Source organism: Podarcis gaigeae, assembly GCF_964106915.1.
Source record: "Podarcis gaigeae genome assembly, chromosome: 4".
Classification (NCBI taxonomy): Eukaryota; Metazoa; Chordata; class Lepidosauria; order Squamata; family Lacertidae; genus Podarcis; species Podarcis gaigeae.
The window spans coordinates 106,613,014-106,635,074 of record NC_139677.1 but is presented as its reverse complement, the minus strand read 5'-3'; the positions used below and the strand labels follow the sequence as shown (position 1 = coordinate 106,635,074).

General features: G+C 45.9%; 2 protein-coding genes across 2 annotated transcripts; both read left to right on the top strand.

The window, feature by feature from the left end:
• Nucleotides 1–1,833: 1,833 nt before the first annotated feature.
• LOC310843661 (olfactory receptor 51G2-like) lies at nucleotides 1,834–2,775 on the top strand (the record flags this gene model as incomplete). Its single annotated transcript, XM_083737297.1, has 1 exon — nucleotides 1,834–2,775. The coding sequence occupies one exon, from the start codon at nucleotides 1,834–1,836 to the stop codon at nucleotides 2,773–2,775; it is 942 nt and encodes a 313-aa protein (XP_083593423.1).
• Nucleotides 2,776–5,658: 2,883 nt separating this feature from the next.
• LOC310843662 (olfactory receptor 51V1-like) lies at nucleotides 5,659–6,600 on the top strand (the record flags this gene model as incomplete). Its single annotated transcript, XM_083737298.1, has 1 exon — nucleotides 5,659–6,600. The coding sequence occupies one exon, from the start codon at nucleotides 5,659–5,661 to the stop codon at nucleotides 6,598–6,600; it is 942 nt and encodes a 313-aa protein (XP_083593424.1).
• Between the last annotated feature and the right edge of the window lie 15,461 nt (nucleotides 6,601–22,061).

Below are 22,061 nucleotides of genomic sequence, written 5' to 3'. Positions count from 1 at the left end.
GGAGGGGCGAGGTTGCCTATGCCTGCTTTAGAAGGTTCCTCTGTCGCGAAAACTTTTAGCAATTCATATAAAATGTTTCCTGTGATGGTTTTACACCTCTACTCAGAAGGTAAATGGCTATCATGGGAGGAGCTTGGGACATGAGATGGGGCAGCTATAATCCCTGAAGCTGAGACCACATGTACTCAGCTGGCAACACTGCCTGGGTGATAAAGCTGGCATCCTGACAAACCCAGCTTCAGTGGATGGGGTCTCAGTCGAGACAAAAGCGTGTGCTTAACTTGGCTGGGAAAACCTTTGATTCACTTAAAGGGTGGGAGGTGGAGCAAGCCTGGTGCTCAGGTTTCTGCCAGAAGACCCCTCTCAATTTGTGACATAGTTATAACAAATGTATGATGTTTTACTAAAGTTGTTATGGGTAACTTCCGGAAACTTATAAAAAGGAGAGCCATCCCTTTTTCGGGGCTTCTCACAACTTCTTATATGCGGTAGTTTGAAGTCTTGTTGCAACAATAAAGACCAGGCCTACAGGCTGCTGTTTGGCTCCTATATTTTTGCTGGAGTCTTTACTGGCAATCCAAGTGAGTCTGGGAAATTCTCCACTACACTCTCTAGATGTTTTGGACTACATCTCCCATCGTCCCCAGCCAGAAAAGCCTTGCTCGATGGGGTGGATGGAGGTTGTAGTCATAGAGGCCGGTGAAGGTGGGGTAAGGTGTGTGGTGCAGTGGATGAGTTCACTGTTAAACCACTGTTGCAAAAATGCCTCTTTGGGTCTCTCCTGCCTTGATAATGGTCCCTTTTTTGGAGCTCCAGATCACTATGATGCGCCAAAGTGGTCTTGGGTGGTACAGATGATCTTGATCCATTTCACCCTTGGTTCTAACCCATTTTTGGTCTTAAAACAGCCTTGGGCACCTTGGTGGCTGACCTATTTCAGGTGCTGGACAGGGGAGCTACACCCCTGTTGGGAATTGGTGGAGAGCTTGTCTTCCAGATGAGTGAGGGAGACCACAAAAGGCCCTTAAGCCCAGCTCCCATTCTTTGTAGGAATCAACCACTGCTGGGTGAATCCAGCAATAAGGGGAAGTTTCCTTGTAAGCGTGGAAGAGCTCAGAATAATTCCTCCTGCTCCTCAAATTGAGTGTTACTCCCTGGCTACTTCCAGAGTCAAGAGACTAAAGGAGGCACCTGCTCAAAGAAGGTGCTCATGGGAACATTTAATTAACGGCACAGGCAGCAAATCAGCTGCACTGTTCTAGGCACTGTGGATTTCCCCATCATTGTTATTGTATGGGGGCTCCTAAGCTGCACTATCATCCTCATCATTCCCACATCAAGAAGGTCCTCTATAAACGCTCATAGCCTGTCCTCTTTCTTGCAACCAAATATTGCATGCAAACTCTCTTCCCCCAAAACAAAATGAAAAGGGGGAAGAACAGCCTTCTTCCATGGCAGCTTAGACAACATAGCCTTCTCTCAGCTACTTGGAAAGGAGCAGCGGTGAAGAACTCAAGGCTCAGAAGCCTTACCCTTGGAGCTCAGAGAGCCACAAGGAAGCTCTTCCACAGCATCGTAGTAGCATCCAAGAGAAGACCCTTCCTGCCCCAGCAAAGATTCCCTCCAGGCCACTCTACTAGCCCCTGAAACACTCAAGGAGGGAGACTCGGATCAAGGAGATCAGGATTTCTCTATCCGCTTCACTGCAAGCTATCCTTTTATTCTTGAAGAAGAGTCAGGAATTCTTCCATCCTCAAAGATGACAACTGTCCTCCAATGCTCCATTTCCGTGTGAGAGATCCTGGAAGTGAAAGATAGTAGCCGAGGTTCATCATGGTGCAGGATACTTTTGCCAACCTGAGCAGTGCAGTGCTTGCCCTGAGGGGCTTCCCTGGGCTGGAGGCGGTTCATGGCTGGATCGGGATCCCCATCTTCTCTGCCTACCTGGCAGCTGTCCTGGGAAACTGCACCATCCTCTATGTCATACGGACGGAGCCCAGTCTGCACCAGCCCATGTACTACTTCCTGGCCATGCTGGCCACCACGGACCTGGGTCTCTGCCTCACCACGGCACCCACAGTGCTGGGCATCCTCTGGTTCCAGGTTGAAAAGGTCAGCAAGGAAGCCTGCGTAGCTCAGCTCTTCATCGTCCACTCCTGCTCCTTCATGGAGTCAGCTGTGCTCTTTGCCATGGCCGTGGACCGATTCCTGGCCATCTGTTCTCCTCTGAGGTATGCGGCGCTGCTGAACTCCAGTAGAGTGGTCAGAATTGGAGTGGTCCTTCTGCTAAGGAGCACCTTGTTAATACTACCCCCTGTCTCTCTCCTCTTGACGTTCCCCTACTGTCCACATGCTGTACTTTCCCATTCTTACTGTCTGCACCAGGATATGATTCGCGTGGCATGCACAAACACTACCTTCAACAGCCTCTATGCTCTCACCTTAATCCTCCTCACAATGGGTTCTGACCTGCTCTTCATCCTCGTCTCCTACGGCCTCATCCTGAGGACAGTCCTGGGCATGGCCTCTGATAACCAGGGCCACCACAAGGCCCTGGGCACCTGCGTCTCCCACATCTGTGCCGTTCTGGTCTTCTACGTCCCGGTGCTTGGGCTATCCATCATACACCGGTTTGGACAGCATGCCCCTGCCCTCCTCCATGTCATCATGGGCAATGTCTACATCCTCCTGCCACCCTTGATGAACCCCATCATCTACAGCATCAAAACAAAGCAGATCTACAGCAGGATCCTCAGAATGGTCAGGAACTCCTGAAGCATTTGTCAGTTGACGGATTGATCGCTTCATTTTATTTTCCTGTGTTTGTATCCTTCTTTTCCCCCATCATGGAACCCAATGTGGCATTCTTGTGTTCCCATCCTGCCACTGACCAGTCACTGACATGCTTTGCTCTAGCAAGGCGGTGGCCTCATGGTCCTTCAGGCATAATCCTGGGACCATTCATCCAGGGGAATCCCAAGAGAGAGCCAGTCACTCAACTCACTGTGACCAATATCGATTCATCAATATTGTGCCAGGCACTGTAGAAAAACAGCGTTTCCCCTCTCTGACGCAGAGTTGTACCAGTTAGGATGCTATTTTTGTTGGGTTGTTTCCCTCTATGTCTAATGTTATCATATCTCTTCTGCCTTCTCTAAATAAACACAAGATTAAACAGCCTGGATAGTCCAGCTGGTGAGAGTGTGGTGTTGATCATGCCAAGGTTGCAAATTTAACCCTCATGTGGGACAGCTGCATATTCTTGCAGGGAGTTGGACCAGAAGACCCTCTGGGGTCTTTCATTGCTGTGGCTGATTTGCTACTAAAAGTACTGAATGCCACCCACCCACAGCTAAGTGAAGCCCCTGTGGACACAATGGGTAGAGGAAGAGCAGAGATGGTGATGGGCTTCATTCCACACAACTGGGTGAGGGTTGCCTGCCAGTGGTGGACCTTCTCAAGATTTGGTGAGGATTTCCTTCAGGGCCTGGACTCCTGGCCATTTAGCCACACAGCATCGCTTATGGGTCCGGTGGGTGTTGTGTGTAACTCTCAGTTCCCCCCAATGTTCACTTTCCAAGCTTCAGCAGGTGCAGGAAACTGTGCCCTGGACAGGGGAACCTCTTGGGCTTGCAGATCGTAAGGTCAGCAGTTCGAATCCACGCAATGGGGTGAGCTCCCGTTGCTCTGCCCCATCTCCTTCTAACCAAGCAATTTTAAAAGCATACCAGCGTGAGTAGACAAATAGATACCACTGTGGTACCTATGTGTGGTATTTCCATGTGCTCTGGCACTCATCAGAGTCCTATGTACATCAGTAGCGGTTCAGTCCTGCTGGCCACATGACCCAGAAAACTGACTGCAGAGAAATGTCAGCTCCCTCGGCCTGAAAACGGAGATGAGTGCTGCACTCCACAGTCAAATTCAACTGGACTTAACTGTCCAGGGGTCCTTTACCTTTTACCTTACCTTACCTATCTGTTTATTTGGTGGCATTTTGTAGTCGCAGCTACACAGTGAACCAGGCAAAGCCAGTGGGGTTTTTTCAGGGGGTACTCAGGGGTACACAGTTACCAGCACCTCTTATTCTGGTTGTCAAAAAGTGTAGCACTTACTGCAGCAACTTCATGGTGAGTACTGGTACCTATTTTTCTAGGAAAAAAGCACTGGGCAAAGCTGCTCTATCCTGGAGTTCCTCTACATGCTTGTATAAAACAAGAGAAAATAAGTGTTTGAAATGTAAAGAAACAGAAGGTACATATTATCATATGTGATGGCAATGTAAGGTTATTAAAAAAATCTTGGAAATGATATATACTGAACTGAGAAAAATGTTCAGAATAACCTTTGTTAAAAAACCAGAAGCCTTTTTGATTGGGTATTACAGGAATGCATCTACCTAGAAAACATAAGAATCTGTTTGTGTATGCAACAACGGCTGCCTGGATATTGCTTGCCCAACATTGGAAAGAAGAAGTCCCCACCAAAGAAGGTTGGCAAATTAAGTTAATGGAGCATGCTGAAATCGCTAAATTAACCAGGAAACTTAGAAATCAATATGACAAATTTTTAAAAGAATGGAATTGTTTATTGCATATTTACAAAAGCAATATACACAAGTTAATACATCACCAGGATTTTTTTTAAAAAAAACCACTTGCAATACTATACACAATGTACAAAATTGGAAGTAAATACAGGATTTTATTGGCATGCACAAATGAAAATAATATAAAGGAACAGGGGGGGAGGGTCAGGGAATTCAAGTAATCCCATTCTGTGGATTGAATTCTGTGGATTCAATATTAATTGTATATATACCGTAGTTGTTTTAAATGTTTTATTTTATGCCTTTTAAGGTAATGTTTTTGCTATTATGAAAATTAATAAAAATTATATATATATATATATAGAGAGAGAGAGAGAGAGAGAGAGAGAGAGAGAGAGTTCATCTACATGCTGAGGGTATACGGGGAGAGAAAAGCTCTTAAAAGGAAAGGCTAGTTTAGAGTAATTTTTAGCTATCTCACTGCAATTGTGGGAAGTTTGAGCAGAGGGACTCTGGTGCTCAAGGTCATTGCAAAGCCTCTGTGGAGTTGAAGCACTTTATTAATAGAGCCACAAGGAGGCTCTTCCACAGCATCTTAGCAGCATCCAAGAGAAGAGACTTCATGGACCCAGCAAACATCACCCCCAGGCCTCTCTTCTATCCCCTGAAACTCTCAACCAGGGAGACTTGGGTCAAGGAGATCAGGATTTCTCCATCCCCTTCACTGCAAGGTATCCTTTTATTCTTGAAGAAGAGTCAGTATTAGAGTGTCTGCTTTGCATGCAGGAAGTCTCAGGGTCATTGTCCAGCATTTCCAGGTATAGATGTGAATGTCCCCTATCTCAAAATCCTGGAGATCTGCTGCAAGTCAGTGTAACCAACCCTGAGCTACATGGACCAGTGGTCCAACTCAGTTTATTGCAGCTTCCTATGTTCCAATACTTTCCACTCCTGAATGACTGATATCTTCAGCTTGGGGCATAGCTTAGATTTCTACAGGAATTCTTCCTTGCCTTCCATCCTCAAAGATGACAACTGATCATGTCCTCCAAATGCTCCATTTCTCTGTGAGAGATCCTGGAAGTGGAAGATAGTAGCTGGGGTTCACCATGGTGCAGGATACCTCTGCCAACCTCAGCACCACAGAATTTGCCCTGAGGGGCTTCCCTGGGTTGGAGGCAGCTCATGGCTGGATCGGGATCCCCATCTTTTCCATCTACCTGGCAGCCATCCTAGGAAACTGCACCATCCTCTACGTCATACGGATGGAGCCCAGCCTGCACCAGCCCATGTACTACTTCCTGGCCATGCTGGCTACCACGGACCTCTGCCTCTGCCTCGCCACAGTGCCCACAGTGCTGGGCGTCCTCTGGTTCCAATTGAAGAAGATCAGCAAGGAAGCCTGCGTAGCTCAGCTCTTCATCATCCACTCCTTCTCCTTCATGGAGTCAGCTGTGCTCTTTGCCATGGCCCTGGACCGATTCCTGGCCATCTGCTCTCCTCTGAGGTACACAGCACTGCTGAACTCCAGTAGGGTGGCCAGAATTGGGCTGGTCCTCCTGCTAAGGAGTACCTTGTTCCTACTGCCTCCTATGCCTTTCCTCTTGACATTCCCCTACTGCCCTAATGCTGTCCTTTCCCATTCATACTGTCTTCACCAGGACACCATTCGTGTGGCATGTGCCAATACAACATTCAACAGCTTCTATGCCCTCATCCTTATCCTCCTCACCATGGGTTCTGACCTGCTCTTCATCCTCATCTCCTACAGCCTGATCCTAAGGACTGTCCTGGGCATGGCCTCTGACAACCAGGGCCACCACAAGGCCCTGGGCACCTGCGTCTCCCACATCTGTGCCGTTCTGGTCTTCTACGTCCCGGTGCTTGGGCTCTCCATCGTACACCGGTTTGGACAGCATGCACCTGCACTCCTCCACGTCATCATGGGCAATGTCTACATCCTCCTGCCACCCTTGATGAACCCCATCATCTACAGCATCAAAACAAAGCAGATCTACAGCAGGATCCTCAGAATGGTCAGGAACTCCTGAAGGATTTGTCAGTTCGTGGATTATTGCTTCATTTTATTTTCCTGTGTTTGTATCCTCCTTTTCCCCCATCATGGAACACAAAGTGGCATTCTTGTGTTCCCATCCTGCCACTGACCACTGACATGCTTTGCTCCAGCAAGGCAGTGGCCTCATGGTCCTTCAGGCAAGACCCTGGGACCATTCATCCAAGGAAATCCCAAGAGAGAGCCAGTCACTCAACCCACTGGGACAAATATCAATTCATTAATATTGTGCCATGCACTGTAGAAAAACAGCATTTCCCCTCTCTGACGCAGAGTTGTACCAGTTAGGATGCTATTTTTGTTGGGTTGTTTCCCTCTATGTCTAATGTTATCATATCTCTTCTGCCTTCTCTAAATAAACACAAGATTAAACAGCCTGGATAGTCCAGCTGGTGGGAGTGTGGTGTTGATCATGCCAAGGTTGCAAATTTAACCCTTATGTGGGACAGCTGCATATTCTTGCAGGGAGTTGGACCAGAAGACCCTCTGAGTCCCTTCCAACTCCATTATTTGATGATTCTAATATTTTATCCTGGGTTCTTTCGTTGCTGTGGCTGATTTGCTACTAAAAGTACGATATTTTTTGCTCCATCATACGTACCTGACCATAAGACACACCTAGTTTTTAGAGGAGAAAACAAGAAAAAAATATTCTGAATGAAAGAGTGGATTTTTGTGGTTCATTCTGTGGCCACAGACATGGTCTTATGGTGAATTTGGGGTGACCCAATGCAAAAATCCTGAGGATCCATGTGAATCCGTGCTTTGTAACCACATTTTTGCGCCATTGCGGCCCCACGAAACAGTGGGTGTATGATTTTTTTTTGGTGCAGGCTATAGCCATGGACATGCTATGTGATTTGATGGTAAATTTAGGGTGACCCAATGCAAAAATCCTGAGGATCCATGTGGATCTGTGCTTTGTAAGCACATTTTTGCACCATTGCAGCCCCAGGAAACAGTGGGTGCATGATTTTTTTTGGTGCAGGCAGTAACCATGGACATGCTATTTGATATGATGGTTAATTTGGGGTGACCCAATGCAAAAATCCTGTCGATCAATGGGCTTTACCTCCACCTTCCCAGGCAGCCTCCAAAAGTGTCCCTTATCTCTCTTCTGATCCCACCAATCAGCTGCTTCCTGTCAACGCTCCCTTCCCTCTTGTTTGCCTTAGTGTCTTTTCCGTAGCTGGAGCAGTTTTTTGCTTCTGCTTCTTCTAATTTCTCTCCTTATTGCTTTAGTCTTCCTGTTTCCCCCCCTTTGCAAGTTTGCTGTCTTCACTTCCCCCCTCCCAGGCAGCCTCCTTTATCTCTAGCATCCCTTATCTCTCTCCCTGATCGGCAAACGATCAAGCTTTGTTTCAACACTCACTTCCCTCTTTCAAAAGAAAAAGCATGGTCTTCTTTTTGCCCCTGGGCAATTCGGCTCCAGGGACCATGCATTTGCTCCATTAGATGCACAGACATTTCTTTTTTTAAAAAAATAAATATTTATTACAGTTTTCCAATTTAATACAAGAAGAAAAACCATCAAACAAATACACAATTAAAACAAAACAAAACAAAACAAAACAAATATAATTTCCAATTCTTATTTCCATTACCTTATGTCCCGGACCTCCTCTCACCTCCCCCTTTTGTATTCCAGTTCAAATTCTTAATTCAGCAAATCCTTGTTACGCCTTAGTATAGCTTATTTTAAATTATTATTCCACCTTTACATTACAGCTGGTAACCATTTAATTTCCATCCAACATCATTCTAACATTCATTAATTTTACAATATTTCTGTAGATAATCTTTAAATTTCCTCCAATCTTCTTCCGCCGACTCTTTTCCCTGTTCTCGGATTCTGCCGGTCATTTCTGCGAATCCCATGTAATCGATCATCTTCATCTGCCATTCCTCCAGAGTGGGTAAATATTGTGTCTTCCAGTATTTTGCAATGAGAATTCTTGCTGCTGTTGTCGCATACATAAAGAAAGTTCTATCCTTCTTTAGTACCAATTGGCCAACCATGCCTAGGAGAAAGGCCTCTGGTTTTTTCAACAAAGTGTACTTAAGTATCTTTTTCAATTCATTATAAATAATTTCCCAGAAGGCCTTAATCCTTGGGCACGTCCACCAAAGGTGAAAGAATGTACCTCCAGTCTCTTTACATTTCCAACATTTATTGTCGGGCAAATGATAAATTTTTGCAAGCTTGACTGGAGTCATGTACCACCTGTAAATCATTTTCATAATATTCTCTCTTAGGGCATTACATGCCGTGAATTTCAAACCGGTGGTCCACAACTGTTCCCAGTCTGCGAACATAATATTATGTCCAACATCTTGTGCCCATTTTATCATGGCAGATTTAACAGTTTCATCCTGAGTGTTCCATTTCAACAGCAAGTTATACATTCTTGACAAATTCTTTGTTTTAGGTTCTAACAATTCTGTTTCTAATTTCAATTTTTCCACCTGGAATCCGATTTTTTTATCCAATTTATAAACCTCCATTATCTGATAGTAATGAAGCCAATCTCGTACTTTACTCTTTAATTTCTCAAAACTCTGCAATTTCAATTTGTCTCCCTCTTGTTCCAAAATCTCACAATATTTTGGCCATTTGGACTCTATGTTAAGTCTTTTGAAAGCTTTAGCTTCCATTGGTGACAACCACCTTGGGGTTTTATTTTCCAATAAATCTTTGTATCTTATCCAAACATTAAACAATGCTTTCCTGACAATATGATTTTTAAATGCTTTATGAGCCTTAACCTTGTCGTACCACAAATATGCATGCCACCCGAAGGTATTGTTAAAACCTTCCAAATCCAAAATGTCTGTGTTCTCAAGAAGCAGCCAGTCTTTCAACCAGCAAAAGGCTGCTGATTCGTAGTAAAGTTTGAAGTCCGGCAGGGCAAAGCCCCCCCTTTCTTTACATCAGTTAAAATCTTAAATTTTATTCTGGGCTTTTTGCCCTGCCAGACAAATCTGGAAATATCTTTCTGACATTTCCCATTACTTTTTAGGAAGAAAAAAGTGTGTCTTATGGAGTGAAAAATACGGTACTTGAATGCCACCCACAGCTAAGTGAAGCTCATGTGGACACAATGGGTAGAGGAAGAGGAGAAATGGTGATGGGATTGATTCCACACAACTGGGTGAGGATTGCCTGCCAGTGGTGGACCTTCTCAAGGTTTGGTGAGGGTTTCCTTCAGGGCCTGGACTCCTGGGAGCTGCCCAGAGTGGCTGGGGAAACCTAGCCAGATGGGCGGGGTATAAATATGGTCATTTAGTCACACAGCATCGCTTATGGGTCAGGTGGGTGTTGTGTGAAACTCTCAGTTCCCCCAAACGTTCACTTTCTAAGCTTCAGCAGGTGCAGGAAACTGTCTCCTGGATGGGGGAACCTCTTGGGCTTGCAGATCGTAAGGTCAGCAGTTCGAATCCACGCAATGGGGTGAGCTCCCGTTGCCCTGTCCCATCTCCTGCCAACCTAGCAATTTGAAAGCATACTAGTGTGAGTAGACAAATACAGTGGTACCTCAGGTTAGATACGCTTCAGGTTACAGACGCTTCAGGTTACAGACTCCGCTAACCCAGAAATAGTACCTTGGGTTAAGAACTTTGCTTCAGGATGAGAACAGAAATCGTGCTCCGGTGGCGTGGCGGCAGCAGGATGCCCCATTAGCTAAAGTGGTGCTTCAGGTTAAGAACAGTTTCAGGTTAAGAACGGACCTCCGGAACGAATTGAGTACTTAACCTGAGGTATCACTGTAGGTACCACTGTGGTGGGAGGATAAATGGCATTTCCATGTACTCTGGGACTCATCATGGTCCTCTGTACATCAGCAGCAGTTCAGTCCTGCTGGCCACATGACCCGGAAAACTGACTGCAGGAAAATTCCCTCGGCCTGAAAACGGAGATGAGTGCCGCACTCCACAGTCAAATTCAACTGGACTTAACTGTCCAGGGGTCCTTTACCTTTTACCTTACCTTGCCTATCTGTTTATTTGGTAGCATTTTGTAGCTGTGACTACACAGTGAACCAGGCAAAGCCAGTCCTTTTTTTTCAGGCGGTACTCAGGGGTACACAGTACCAGCACCTCTTTTTCTGGTTGTCAAAAAGTGTAGCACTTACTGTAGCAACTTCACAGTGAGTACCGGTACCTATTTTTCTAGGGAAAAAGCACTGGGCAAAGCTGCTCTATCCTGGAGTTCTTCTACATGCTGAGGGTGTATTGGAGGGGTAGAGAACAGCTCTTAAAAGAAAAGGCTAGTTTAGAATAATTTTTAGCTATTTCGCTGCAATTGTGGGAAGTTTTAGCAGAGGGACTCTACTCTCAAGGTTGAAGCCATTGTGGAGTTGAAGCACTTTATTAAAAGAACCACAAGCATGGTGTCAGGACTGCCGCTAGGTCCCAGCTCACAGAGGACCAACGCCCAGTGGATCTTATATACAAAAGTCTTTATTGAAGTTTAGTTTCCATTTCCAAGCTCCTGGCGCGCAGGCCCACGTCTTAACGCTAGACCGGCTAAGTCCCCTCTGACTCACTGCTCCACCCACACCAGTTTAAGATTCTAGCCCGGCTCCACCTCTTGCGCTGCTCTTTCCTGCGTTGGGTCCTTCTGCCCTCTGGGGTTCCCTCCTTCCTGGACTCCTCTGACGCGGAGCCTCCTGAGTCTTGCCCCTCCCTCCGGCGGGCTTTAGGACCTGGCTCCCTTCCCGGGCTCCCCGCTGTGCCGCGCTCCTGTACATTTGAACTTGGCGCGCGCGCCCAGCCGGTGACTTTCCTTCTGACCGTTTCCCCGCTTCCTGATGTGGGTGTTGCCAAACCTGACTCCTCTCCTCCCTCTGGTGGTGAGGACACTGGTCCCGACTCCTGGGACTCCCCCTCCCCACTGCGCTCTGGTGGAGACGCTGGCCCTGATCTCCAGCTGCTGCTCAGGGACTCCCCGCTGGCCCCTCCCTCTTGAGGTTTCTCCCTTGGAATCTCCCTTGCTCTGGCCACCGGCGCTCCCTTCTGTGAGTCCTCCGATTCGCTAGAGAGGCTTGCGGAATAACTCTGGCCACTGTCACTGCCTGCGCCCCCCTCGTACTCCTCCTCCTCACTCTCCATTTGCTCCCCCTCCTGTGTCTCTCCTTCTGAACCCCTGACACATGGGATTGGGCATAGCCAAGGGGCAGCAGCTGCGCCTATCCCCAGTCAAGTAAGTAAATAAAAATACTTAACTAAAAGTAGAAATTGTAGAAAGCTGTTGACAGGTTTTTCTGAGAATTTGGGGTCAAAGGAAAGCAATTTAAAAGAACTGTTGCTGAGACATTTTATTCCAAATCTGCTAGACAGAACCTGATAGAGGATGGTGAGAGGTGGGTGCCCTGCCCCCCCCCGCAACATAAATCCTGTCTGCACCCCTTGCCATGAGTGCCAGAAGAGACTTCTCTTTCTTCTCCAGGTCCATCCATTCCCCTTGGAGAGGCACCATGGAGTGGTCATGAGGCACCTAATCATAAGCCTGCATTTTTATCAAAGCTTATATATTGCAATCAAGGCTTGTATTTAAAAATGAGCTTAAAAAAGGATTTTCAAATGTTTCATGCCAGGCAGAAAGAACCTTGGCAAGAGGTTTTTCTCCTAAGACAAGGGGGCCCCATTGATTTATAGTAGAAAAACAATTCTCAAAGTCATAAAAAGGGAGAATTACATATGCTGCCCCAAGGCTGAAAAAACACAATTAAAGGCAAGGGTAAATAGTAAAATAATACCAATGTGCCTCCCAGTGAAATGAGCCAGATCTTCTTTCTAAGGTTGAAAGGCCAAGAGCAGTGAAAAAGGCAACTGGCTTGGCTAGAAGAAAAGAGAGCATTTTTGGGAAATCTTTTAAAGCTGTTTTTTATTGAGTTCCTTTTTACTTTACAAAGGCTTTATTCTTTTAAAAGGCTACCTATGATAAATGAATGAAATATATTAGCTTAAATATATTGGCTTAAATGTAATTATGCAAAGGATTTAAGGAATGCTAGATTCTTATTTCATATGGTTGTAAGAGTTGTATTTATCCTGAAATTAAGTCAGCCACCAGCCTAGCCCCCCTGCCAGACAGAAGACGCCATCCAAGCACTCTTGATATATGGTTGTCAGGCATTTGTTTAGAAACTTTCAAATGAAGGAAATCTTTCAATATTGATGTGAAACTCAAGATCCTTGACATCTGTTGAACATAAAAATGTAAGATTAAACATTTGTTTTAGAAGGCAATAGGGCAAGGAGGGCAAGAGGTGAGCTGGTAATTAAGATTCCATGTAAGATATATTATTACTTATTTGTCACATATATAGCTCTTTGTCTCCCTTATAAGGGCAAGGAAGTGGGTGTATCTTTTGTGGGTGTATCTTTTGTGATTGGTTCTACCAAACAGCCAATAGGAATTTCAACCAGGCTGATTGGACAGAGGCAGCCACAGGAGGAGCAAAGGGGGCTGGATTAAGGGAATATAAGTGCTGGCCAGGATGGCAAGAGGCCAGGCCAGAGCTTGGTAACCATATACCACTGTGCCTCTCATTTATTTGTCTGACAAATAAATTATTATTTTAATTTCTTTATTGCTGCGTTGAATATTTCATTCCAGCTAAGCGTTAACCACAAGCAGGGTGCTACATTTTATGGTGCCACTGTGACTCGGATAAGTGGTCTGCTGGAACGCAGCCCCTTCACCCTACTGGGCAGGGTACAAGAGAGAGGACAACTGCCTACCCAAAGCGCGCACTGGTAAATTTTTCCAGGGGGAACGCAGAAGACTCGTCTGTCTGATACCCTGCTCATTGGCGGCGACGGACCGGGGGAAACAGGGAACCAACCAAGGGTAAGTGCACAAAGGGATTTTTGGCCCTCCAATTAATTAGGAGGAAGAGAAGTCTTGATCAAACTTCTGCGTCTCAGTAAGGGGAAACTGAGTACGCTAGGTGGTTGGGTACATCAGATGGTGATCTGGTGTAGGGAAAGGGAAGGATTGGGAGGTAGAGTGTGGTGAAGTATCCAGCGCATTGTATGTGTGAGAAAGTACAGAGCAATCTGTAGCTGACCTGAGTGTGGAGTGGGTAGTACTTCGGTTCCCAGTGAGGCGACTCCATCTGGGCAAGGAAACTCACGAAGTGTGTGTGCGAGTGACTGAGTGGATACTTCACAGGGCCATACAATGGGAGTTGGGGGTTCAAAGGGGGAAAATACACCTCTTGAGTGTATGTTAAATAATTTTAAGAAAGCCTTCTCAGGGGCATATGGAGTCAAAATGACGCCAGAGCGCTTGAGAACGTTATGTGAACTAGAATGGCCGAAACAAAATACTGAATGGCCATCTCAGGGAACCTTTGATATAAATTTAGTAAGCAAACTTTGGTCTAATATCGCCAAAGAAACTGGAGGGTGCCCAGAACAATTTCCATATATAGATTCCTGGCTGAGCACATTAAATAAAAATCCTCCATGGATAAGGGAATGCAAAGTCAAACGATGCAAATTATTGGCTATAAAAGCTGAAGCTAGGAAAGGAATCTTGCCAAATAAACTCAAACCCATTTTTGAGGGACCAGAGGAAGAGGTGCTTCCACCTCCACCCTATGCTCCACATCGAAGGGAGCTTAATTCAAACACTCCGCCAGTTGTAACCCCAAGGCAAGAAAGTGGAATGAATAATGGGAGTGGAGTCACAGAGCTTGATTCCTTGATAGATTATGATAAATATCTTCAGGAGGCATTGGAGTCCTATAATAAAGCCCAAGCAGAAGTGGTTATTCCACCTGTGACTCCTAATAGACCTGCATCTACAGTCTCCTTTAGTGGAACAACTGATTGCCCACCCCAAACCCCTGTACATCCAAGTCCTAGAGAATTATTACAGAAGTTACAGGGAGACCTTAATCGGTCAGCAAGCAATACAGCCAGGCGTATAAAGCTGCTAAAAGAACGCCTTGGGACAGATACCATCCCCTATGATTTGAGGCCCCTAGAGCAAAGCGAAGAGAAAGATCACGTAGTAGCCCCTCTTAGAAGAGTATTTGATGCACTTGAGGAGCCTGCGCTGGTTAACGGGCAACCCGGACCACGGCCACCTCGAACTTCGACCCTGCAATATATTCCATTCACAACTACAGATTTGATGAATTGGAAAACACACACCCCATCTTTTGCAGAAAAACCTCAGGCTATGATGGACTTGGTGACTTCAATAGTAAATACTCATAGCCCTACTTGGACAGATTGTCGCCAGCTCCTAAATACTCTTTTCACCACTGAGGAAAGGAGAGACATAATTGAAAAGGCACAGATATATTTGCGTGAGCAGGCCAGAGTGGGAAATATTTTTAATATTGACCGTCATCTCCAAGATAACTTTCCCTTGGAAGATCCTAATTGGGATCCAAACAATGGAATTCACCTGGCCAGACTTACCACCTACCGCCAGACACTTGTGCAAGGTATCCGCAGGGCATGCCAGAAGCCCACTAATATGTCTAAAGTCTCAGAAGTAGAACAGAAACCAAATGAGAGTCCAGGAGACTTTTTAGAGAGGCTGCAAGAAGCCTATCGTATATGGACTCCTTTTGACCCTGAAGCCCCTGAAAACAGCAGAATGATTACTGCTACATTTGTGGCCCAGTGCGCTTCTGATATTCGTAAGAAAATTCAGAAATCAGAAGGATGGGAAGGGATGCTGATGAGCCAAATTATGGCCATTGCACGCCGAGTTTATCGGAATAGGGATGAGGCTGAGAAGCAAGAGAAGAAGAAGTGGCAGAAGGAAAAGATGGTAATGCTAGCCACAGCAGTGAAGCAAGACCACCGCCCCTTAAATGGAGGGAGAGGGCGAGGAAGGAATCCACCACTGGGGTACAAGATGTATGTCGAGTCCTACAAGTAAAATGGAGACTGCATGCAGCATATAGGCCTCAGAGTTCAGGGAAAACTGAAAGAATGAATCGGACTCTGAAAACCCAATTGGCAAAATTAACCCAGGAAACGGGATTGGGATGGGTAGATGTGTTACCCATAACACTGTTTCGTGTTCGGTGTGCACCCACAAAAAGACTTAAGTTGTCACCTTTTGAGCTCCTGTATGGGAGACCGCCCTCCTTTGTTCAGGATATTCCAGCTGACCTTAAACAAATAGGAGATCATGTGACACAGGGACAAGTGCAATCTCTCTCCCGTGTTTTTGTTTCTCTTAACAGGTGGGCCCTCGAACGCACGCCGTGCAGCATTGCCGAGCCGATTCATCAGTTCCAGGCTGGCGATAGCGTATGGGTGAAAGAGTGGAAACGCGATCCACTTGCACCTAAATGGCGTGGACCTTACACCGTCTTGCTCTCTACTCCAACAGCGGTGAAGGTAGCTGAGGTGACCCCCTGGATTCATCACTCTCGTTTGAAGAAGTCCGAAGGCAGTTGGACGTGCAAAGGTGACCCCTCTAATCCTTTAAAACTAACTCTCTCCAAAAACCCCTGTATCTAGCCCTACCGGGAACGGGCTAGGTCACGGGCAACATTTGACGACCGGCCTGCTGCAGCCACAACCTGGAAGCTGGCTGACCTGCGCACGCCTGAAGCTTGAGGAGCGTCTGAACCAGCGACTGTGAACGGAAAGATTCTCTAATACAATTGATTGACTGCCCCCTTGTGGAACAATTATCAGGGATATTACTCATTGGGGATCCTCGGGATATATGTTTTGGTCTTGGTGGTTCCCCATTTCTGTCACTGAGGGAATTATATTGGGGCTAATATTTTTTGCTATCACAATAAGGTAATCTTTTGTGGAAGGAATGCATATGCTAGACATCAACATGATTTTATTATTAATCCTGATCCCTTGGGAAGGGGAAGGGTCCTTGAATCTGACCAAATTGGCTAAATATGGATTCAACCATGACCACAATATGTGGGTAGGCTTAGCTGAAATGGTAGCCAATGTTGCAAATAGGACCAATTGCCTTGTTTGCTCTCTTGGGCCAGATGATTCAGAGGGAGGTATGCCCTTATTACTGATACCATTAAATGCCATTGGTATGGTAAGCGAAATGCCACACCAAACAGAAGTACAGAATTTCCCCGGATGGAACTCAACTAAACCAATACGAGTTATACCTGTGCAAGGGGAATTCTGTGTGCATAAATCATCAGATGCAGCTGATTCTACCATGGTAGGCTCTTCTCATTGCCACTATACTTGGGATTATATTAAGAATAGTCATACCTGGGCACACGGTACTACCTATCGAACTCGGAATACCTTGCCCTGTGCACCTCCTTTTATTCACGCATGGAAAGTGGTGTGGAACATAACTGTGACAGAAAAAGGCAATCTAACATACTGCACTGTGAACTCTCTACCTCTTTTGGTATTTCACCTTCTGTACTCCACGTACCAAAAACCTCAGACCCGATGGTTGTGGTGGATATGTGGAGAATGGGCATACAAAAAGCTCCCTTCCAAATGGAGTGGGACTTGTTTCTTGGGTTGGGTATTACCACCAATGTGGATTATGCCCACTAGTTCGGCCAGGCGAACACGAAGGAATGCTGATATTTCTCATATAGCAGGAGGAAGTACCCAAAGTTGGAGCGGTACTGATGATTGGCCGCCAGAGCGCATTATAGCCTATTATGATCCTGCCTCCTGGAATCCTGGTGAGCTCATACAAGGGGCACGGGATCCTATTTATAATCTAAACAGAATAATTCGATTGCAAGCAGTAGTGGAACTTGTAACCAATGCAACGGCCCAGAGTTTGAGACTTATTGCACAACAGTTGGATGAAAGTAGAGCCGCCATTTTGCAGCTGAAAATGGGAATGGATTATGTACTTGCCAGGCAGGGAGGCCTATGTGGAGTCTTGAACTTGACAGGGAATGCCTGTTGCTTTAACATTTCTGATAATGGTGAGGCAATCCGTGTGTTGGCCACAAAGATGGAGAATATAGCACATGTCCCAGTACAAACATGGGAAGGATGGGATATGGGATGGCTCACCAATTGGTTACCTAATGTCACAGGACTCAAAGGGATACTATTGTCTTGCTTGTTTTTCTTGACAGTAGTGGTAATGGTTTTGTGTATGATGCCATGTATCATTTCATGTTTTAGAAGTACAATTAGCAAGATGGTTTCAAATGAAACTCTACCTCATATCATGGCCCTATACAGAGCTTTACCTCAGGAATATGATGAAGGTCAAGCTATCAAGGACATTTGGGATGAAGGTCCTTGAGCTTGAAAGGGGGGAATGAGGCACCTAATCATAAGCCTGCATTTTTATCAAAGCTTATATATTGCAATCAAGGCTTGTATTTAAAAATGAGCTTAAAAAAGGATTTTCAAATGTTTCATGCCAGGCAGAAAGAACCTTGGCAAGAGGTTTTTCTCCTAAGACAAGGGGGCCCCATTGATTTATAGTAGAAAAACAATTCTCAAAGTCATAAAAAGGGAGAATTACATATGCTGCCCCAAGGCTGAAAAAACACAATTAAAGGCAAGGGTAAATAGTAAAATAATACCAATGTGCCTCCCAGTGAAATGAGCCAGATCTTCTTTCTAAGGTTGAAAGGCCAAGAGCAGTGAAAAAGGCAACTGGCTTGGCTCTTTAGCTCTCAATATTGATGTGAAACTCAAGATCCTTGACATCTGTTGAACATAAAAATGTAAGATTAAACATTTGTTTTAGAAGGCAATAGGGCAAGGAGGGCAAGAGGTGAGCTGGTAATTAAGATTCCATGTAAGATATATTATTACTTATTTGTCACATATATAGCTCTTTGTCTCCCTTATAAGGGCAAGGAAGTGGGTGTATCTTTTGTGGGTGTATCTTTTGTGATTGGTTCTACCAAACAGCCAATAGGAATTTCAACCAGGCTGATTGGACAGAGGCAGCCACAGGAGGAGCAAAGGGGGCTGGATTAAGGGAATATAAGTGCTGGCCAGGATGGCAAGAGGCCAGGCCAGAGCTTGGTAACCATATACCACTGTGCCTCTCATTTATTTGTCTGACAAATAAATTATTATTTTAATTTCTCTATTGCTGCGTTGAATATTTCATTCCAGCTAAGCGTTAACCACAAGCAGGGTGCTACAGTCAGAAAGCTCCCAGCCAATTAGTGATCCCTGAAGATCACACCGCAGCCCATAAATATTTCCTGGCTTTCCTCCAGGTTCTGGCAGAATCAGGTTTGCTACAGTTGTGACACTGGGGTGCCAATGGCTTGTCTGAGAGGGGCTTCGGCTGAAGTTGGAGTCCAGAACATCCGGCCAGAAATTGCGGTAAGGAACAGGGGGAGGAAGGTGAGGATTAGCAACCAGGATATTTGGAACTATGTCTGTTACTGCAGCATTCCCTGCAAAGTGAGGGAATCCCTTTTTGATGGCCTCAGTCACAACAGCAAGATCCTATCTGGGTGTTTGTCTTGGAGAATCCAATTCTGGCTGCATATTAAAGAGAGAGAGCAGATTTAAAACCAACAAACAAACCCAGGTAATAGAAAGTCCTTCTTCCTGCAGTATGTAGTTAAACTATAGAACTCCCTTCTACATGAGGCAATGATGGCCTCTAACTTGGGTGGCTTTAAAATAAGATTAGACAGGTTCATGGAGGAGGAGAGGGCTATACATGGATACTAGACAGGATGGCTCAGCTCTGCTTCCACAGTTGGAGGCAGCCATGATTCTGGAGCCCAGATGCTGAAAACCACAGGAATGGAGAGAGCTCTTGTGTTTGAATCCTGCTTGCAGGTTTCCCATACTCAGCATCTGGTTGGCCAGTGTGAGAGCAGGACCCTGGGCAAGATTGGCCCCCACAGGCCTGATCTGGCAAGATCTTCTTAGGTTCTCAGGCCCATACTCTCTGCTTAGCAAAACCAGGCAATATGCAAGCAAAATGGCCTTTGCTGACTCCCAGGTCTCCTCCAGAAAACCTGGTTATTGAACGTTCCTCCTGCTCTGCTGGTTAGCTGATCCCTGTTCTTTGCTGAACATATTGGTGTTTTTCAACTTTGACCTGTTGCAGGAGCTTAGCCAGACCTTAGCAGAGCATACTCAGAGTTCCAGAAAGCAATCATTTGCAGGCAGGATGGACGAAGCAGGAACAAGACGCTGCTACTAGTAACTTGGTTACTTAGAGGTGTTTATTATTTACAGCAGTCTCTACAAGTTACTATATACAAGAACAGAAATGGATCTTAACTACCTCTCTCTTAACAAACTCCGAAAATTTTCAGTTGAAAATTTTACAGTCCCATATCCAACATACAACATAGAAACGAGATTCCAGAGAATCTTCTGGACTCCCCTCTTCCTCTTTGTGGGTCCTAGTGTTAATAATTTCCTCCTCCATCGTTTATAATAATCCAAATCTTTTACCTCTCCACTGTGTCCATTAAACTACAAGTGATATTCCAACCCTACTAACGATTTTAACTGTTTACAATGGTTTTTAAGATTAGTTATGAATTTCCCCCATTCCTTATTTATACTTTGGTCTTTCTGATTTCTGATTCTTCTGGTCGTTTTAGCCATTTTGGCATAATTCATCAACTTGAACTGCCATTCTTCTCTGGTAGGGACTTTATCTTCTTTCCATCTCTGGCTAGAGATGAGCCAGAGACACCCATCTGTTGCCCCAGGAAAGCCCCCTCATCACTGCATGCCAACTCAGAGGCCAAAGGAGCCGGCTGAAGGGCACATCCTGCCTTACCAGGCTCAACCTCACACAGTCCTGCATTGAAGGGTTGGACTAGAAGGCCCTTGGGGTCTACAATTCTATGGTTCTATGACTTAAGGCCCTTCCCCCCAGCAGTTTTGTTCCCTCCTGTACAAAAGAAGCTGGAAGACTGGTGTAGCTTTCACGGCTCAAATTGTTGCTTTGAGTTCCACAGTTCCTGTTTCTCCAGGCAGGTTCTGATGGCAAGTGTCACAGCTCAGTGGCTGCAAAAGGTCCTGGGTTCAGTCCCTGGCACCATCTCCATGAAAAGACCAGTCTTTGAAGCCCTGGAGAGCCAAACGCAGATCAGTGTGGTAGATAATCCTGACCTAGAAAAATAAATGATCTCACCCTAGAATTCGTGAACATCCAATGATGGAGAATACTGGAAAAGTCTGGGTGGATAAGAGAAAGTCCTTCTTCACACATGTTGTTGTTGTTGTTTAGTCGTTTAGTCGTGTCCGACTCTTCGTGACCCCCTGGACCAGGGAACGCCAGGCACTCCTGTCATCCATGGCCTCCTGCAGTTTGGTCAAACTCATGTTGGTCACTATGAGAACACTGTCCAACCATCTAGTCCTCTGTCGTCCCCTTCTCCTTGTGCCCTCCATCTTTCCAAACATCAGGGGCTTTTCCAGGGAGTCTTCTCTTCTCATGAGGTGGCCAAAATATTGGAGCCTCAGCTTCACGATCTGTCCTTCCAGTGAGCACTTAGGGCTGATTTCCTTAAGAATGGAGAGGTTTGATCTTCTTGCAGTCCATGGGACTCTCAAGAGTCTCCTCCAGCACCAGAATTCAAAAGCATCAATTCTTCGGCAATCAGCCTTCTTGATGGTCCAGCTCTCAGTTCCATACATAGTACATAGCACATACATACATAGCACATAGCAGAGTTAAACGATGGAGCTCATGCCTGAAAAAGACAGTAATGGCCACCAACATAGGTAAAGGCACCCCTGCCCGTGCAGGCCAGTCGTGTCCGACTCTGGGGTTATGCACTCATCTCACTTAAGAGGCCGGGAGCCAGAGCTGTCCGGAGACACTTCCGGGTCACGTGGCCAGCGTGACGAAGCTGCTTTGGCGAGCCAGCACCAGCGCAGCACATGGAAACGCCGTTTACCTTCCCGCTATAAAGCGGTACGTATTTAGCTACTTGCACTTTAAGAGTGCTTTCGAACTGCTAGGTGGGCAGGAGCTGGGACCAAAAGACGGGAGCTCACCCCGCCGTGGGGATTCGAACCACCAACCATACGATCGGCAAGTCCTAGGCACTGAGGTTTTACCCACAGCGCCACCCGCGTCCCACCAACATGGATGGCTTTAAATGAGAATTAGACAAGTTCATCATCTGGCTGGCCACTGTGAGAAGATGGTGGGCCATTGTCCTGATTCAGCAGGCTCCTCTTGGGATCTTTTGACTTGGTGGGGGGCAGTTTCAATGCTCCTACGATGTTCCTCACAGAAGTTCTCTCTCCTTCTTCTCCTCCAGGAAGCATGCCCAGTGATGATGACCTGATCTCTCCAACAAGAGCATCATGTGTGCTTCCAACTGCAGTTCCCAGGCCAACCCCTCCTCGTTCATCCTGCTGGGAATCCCAGGGCTGGAAAGTGCTCAGCACTGGCTCTCCATCCCCCTCTCTTCCATGTACCTCATCACCATCTTGGGCAAGGCACCATCTTAGTCGTCATCAAGACGGAGC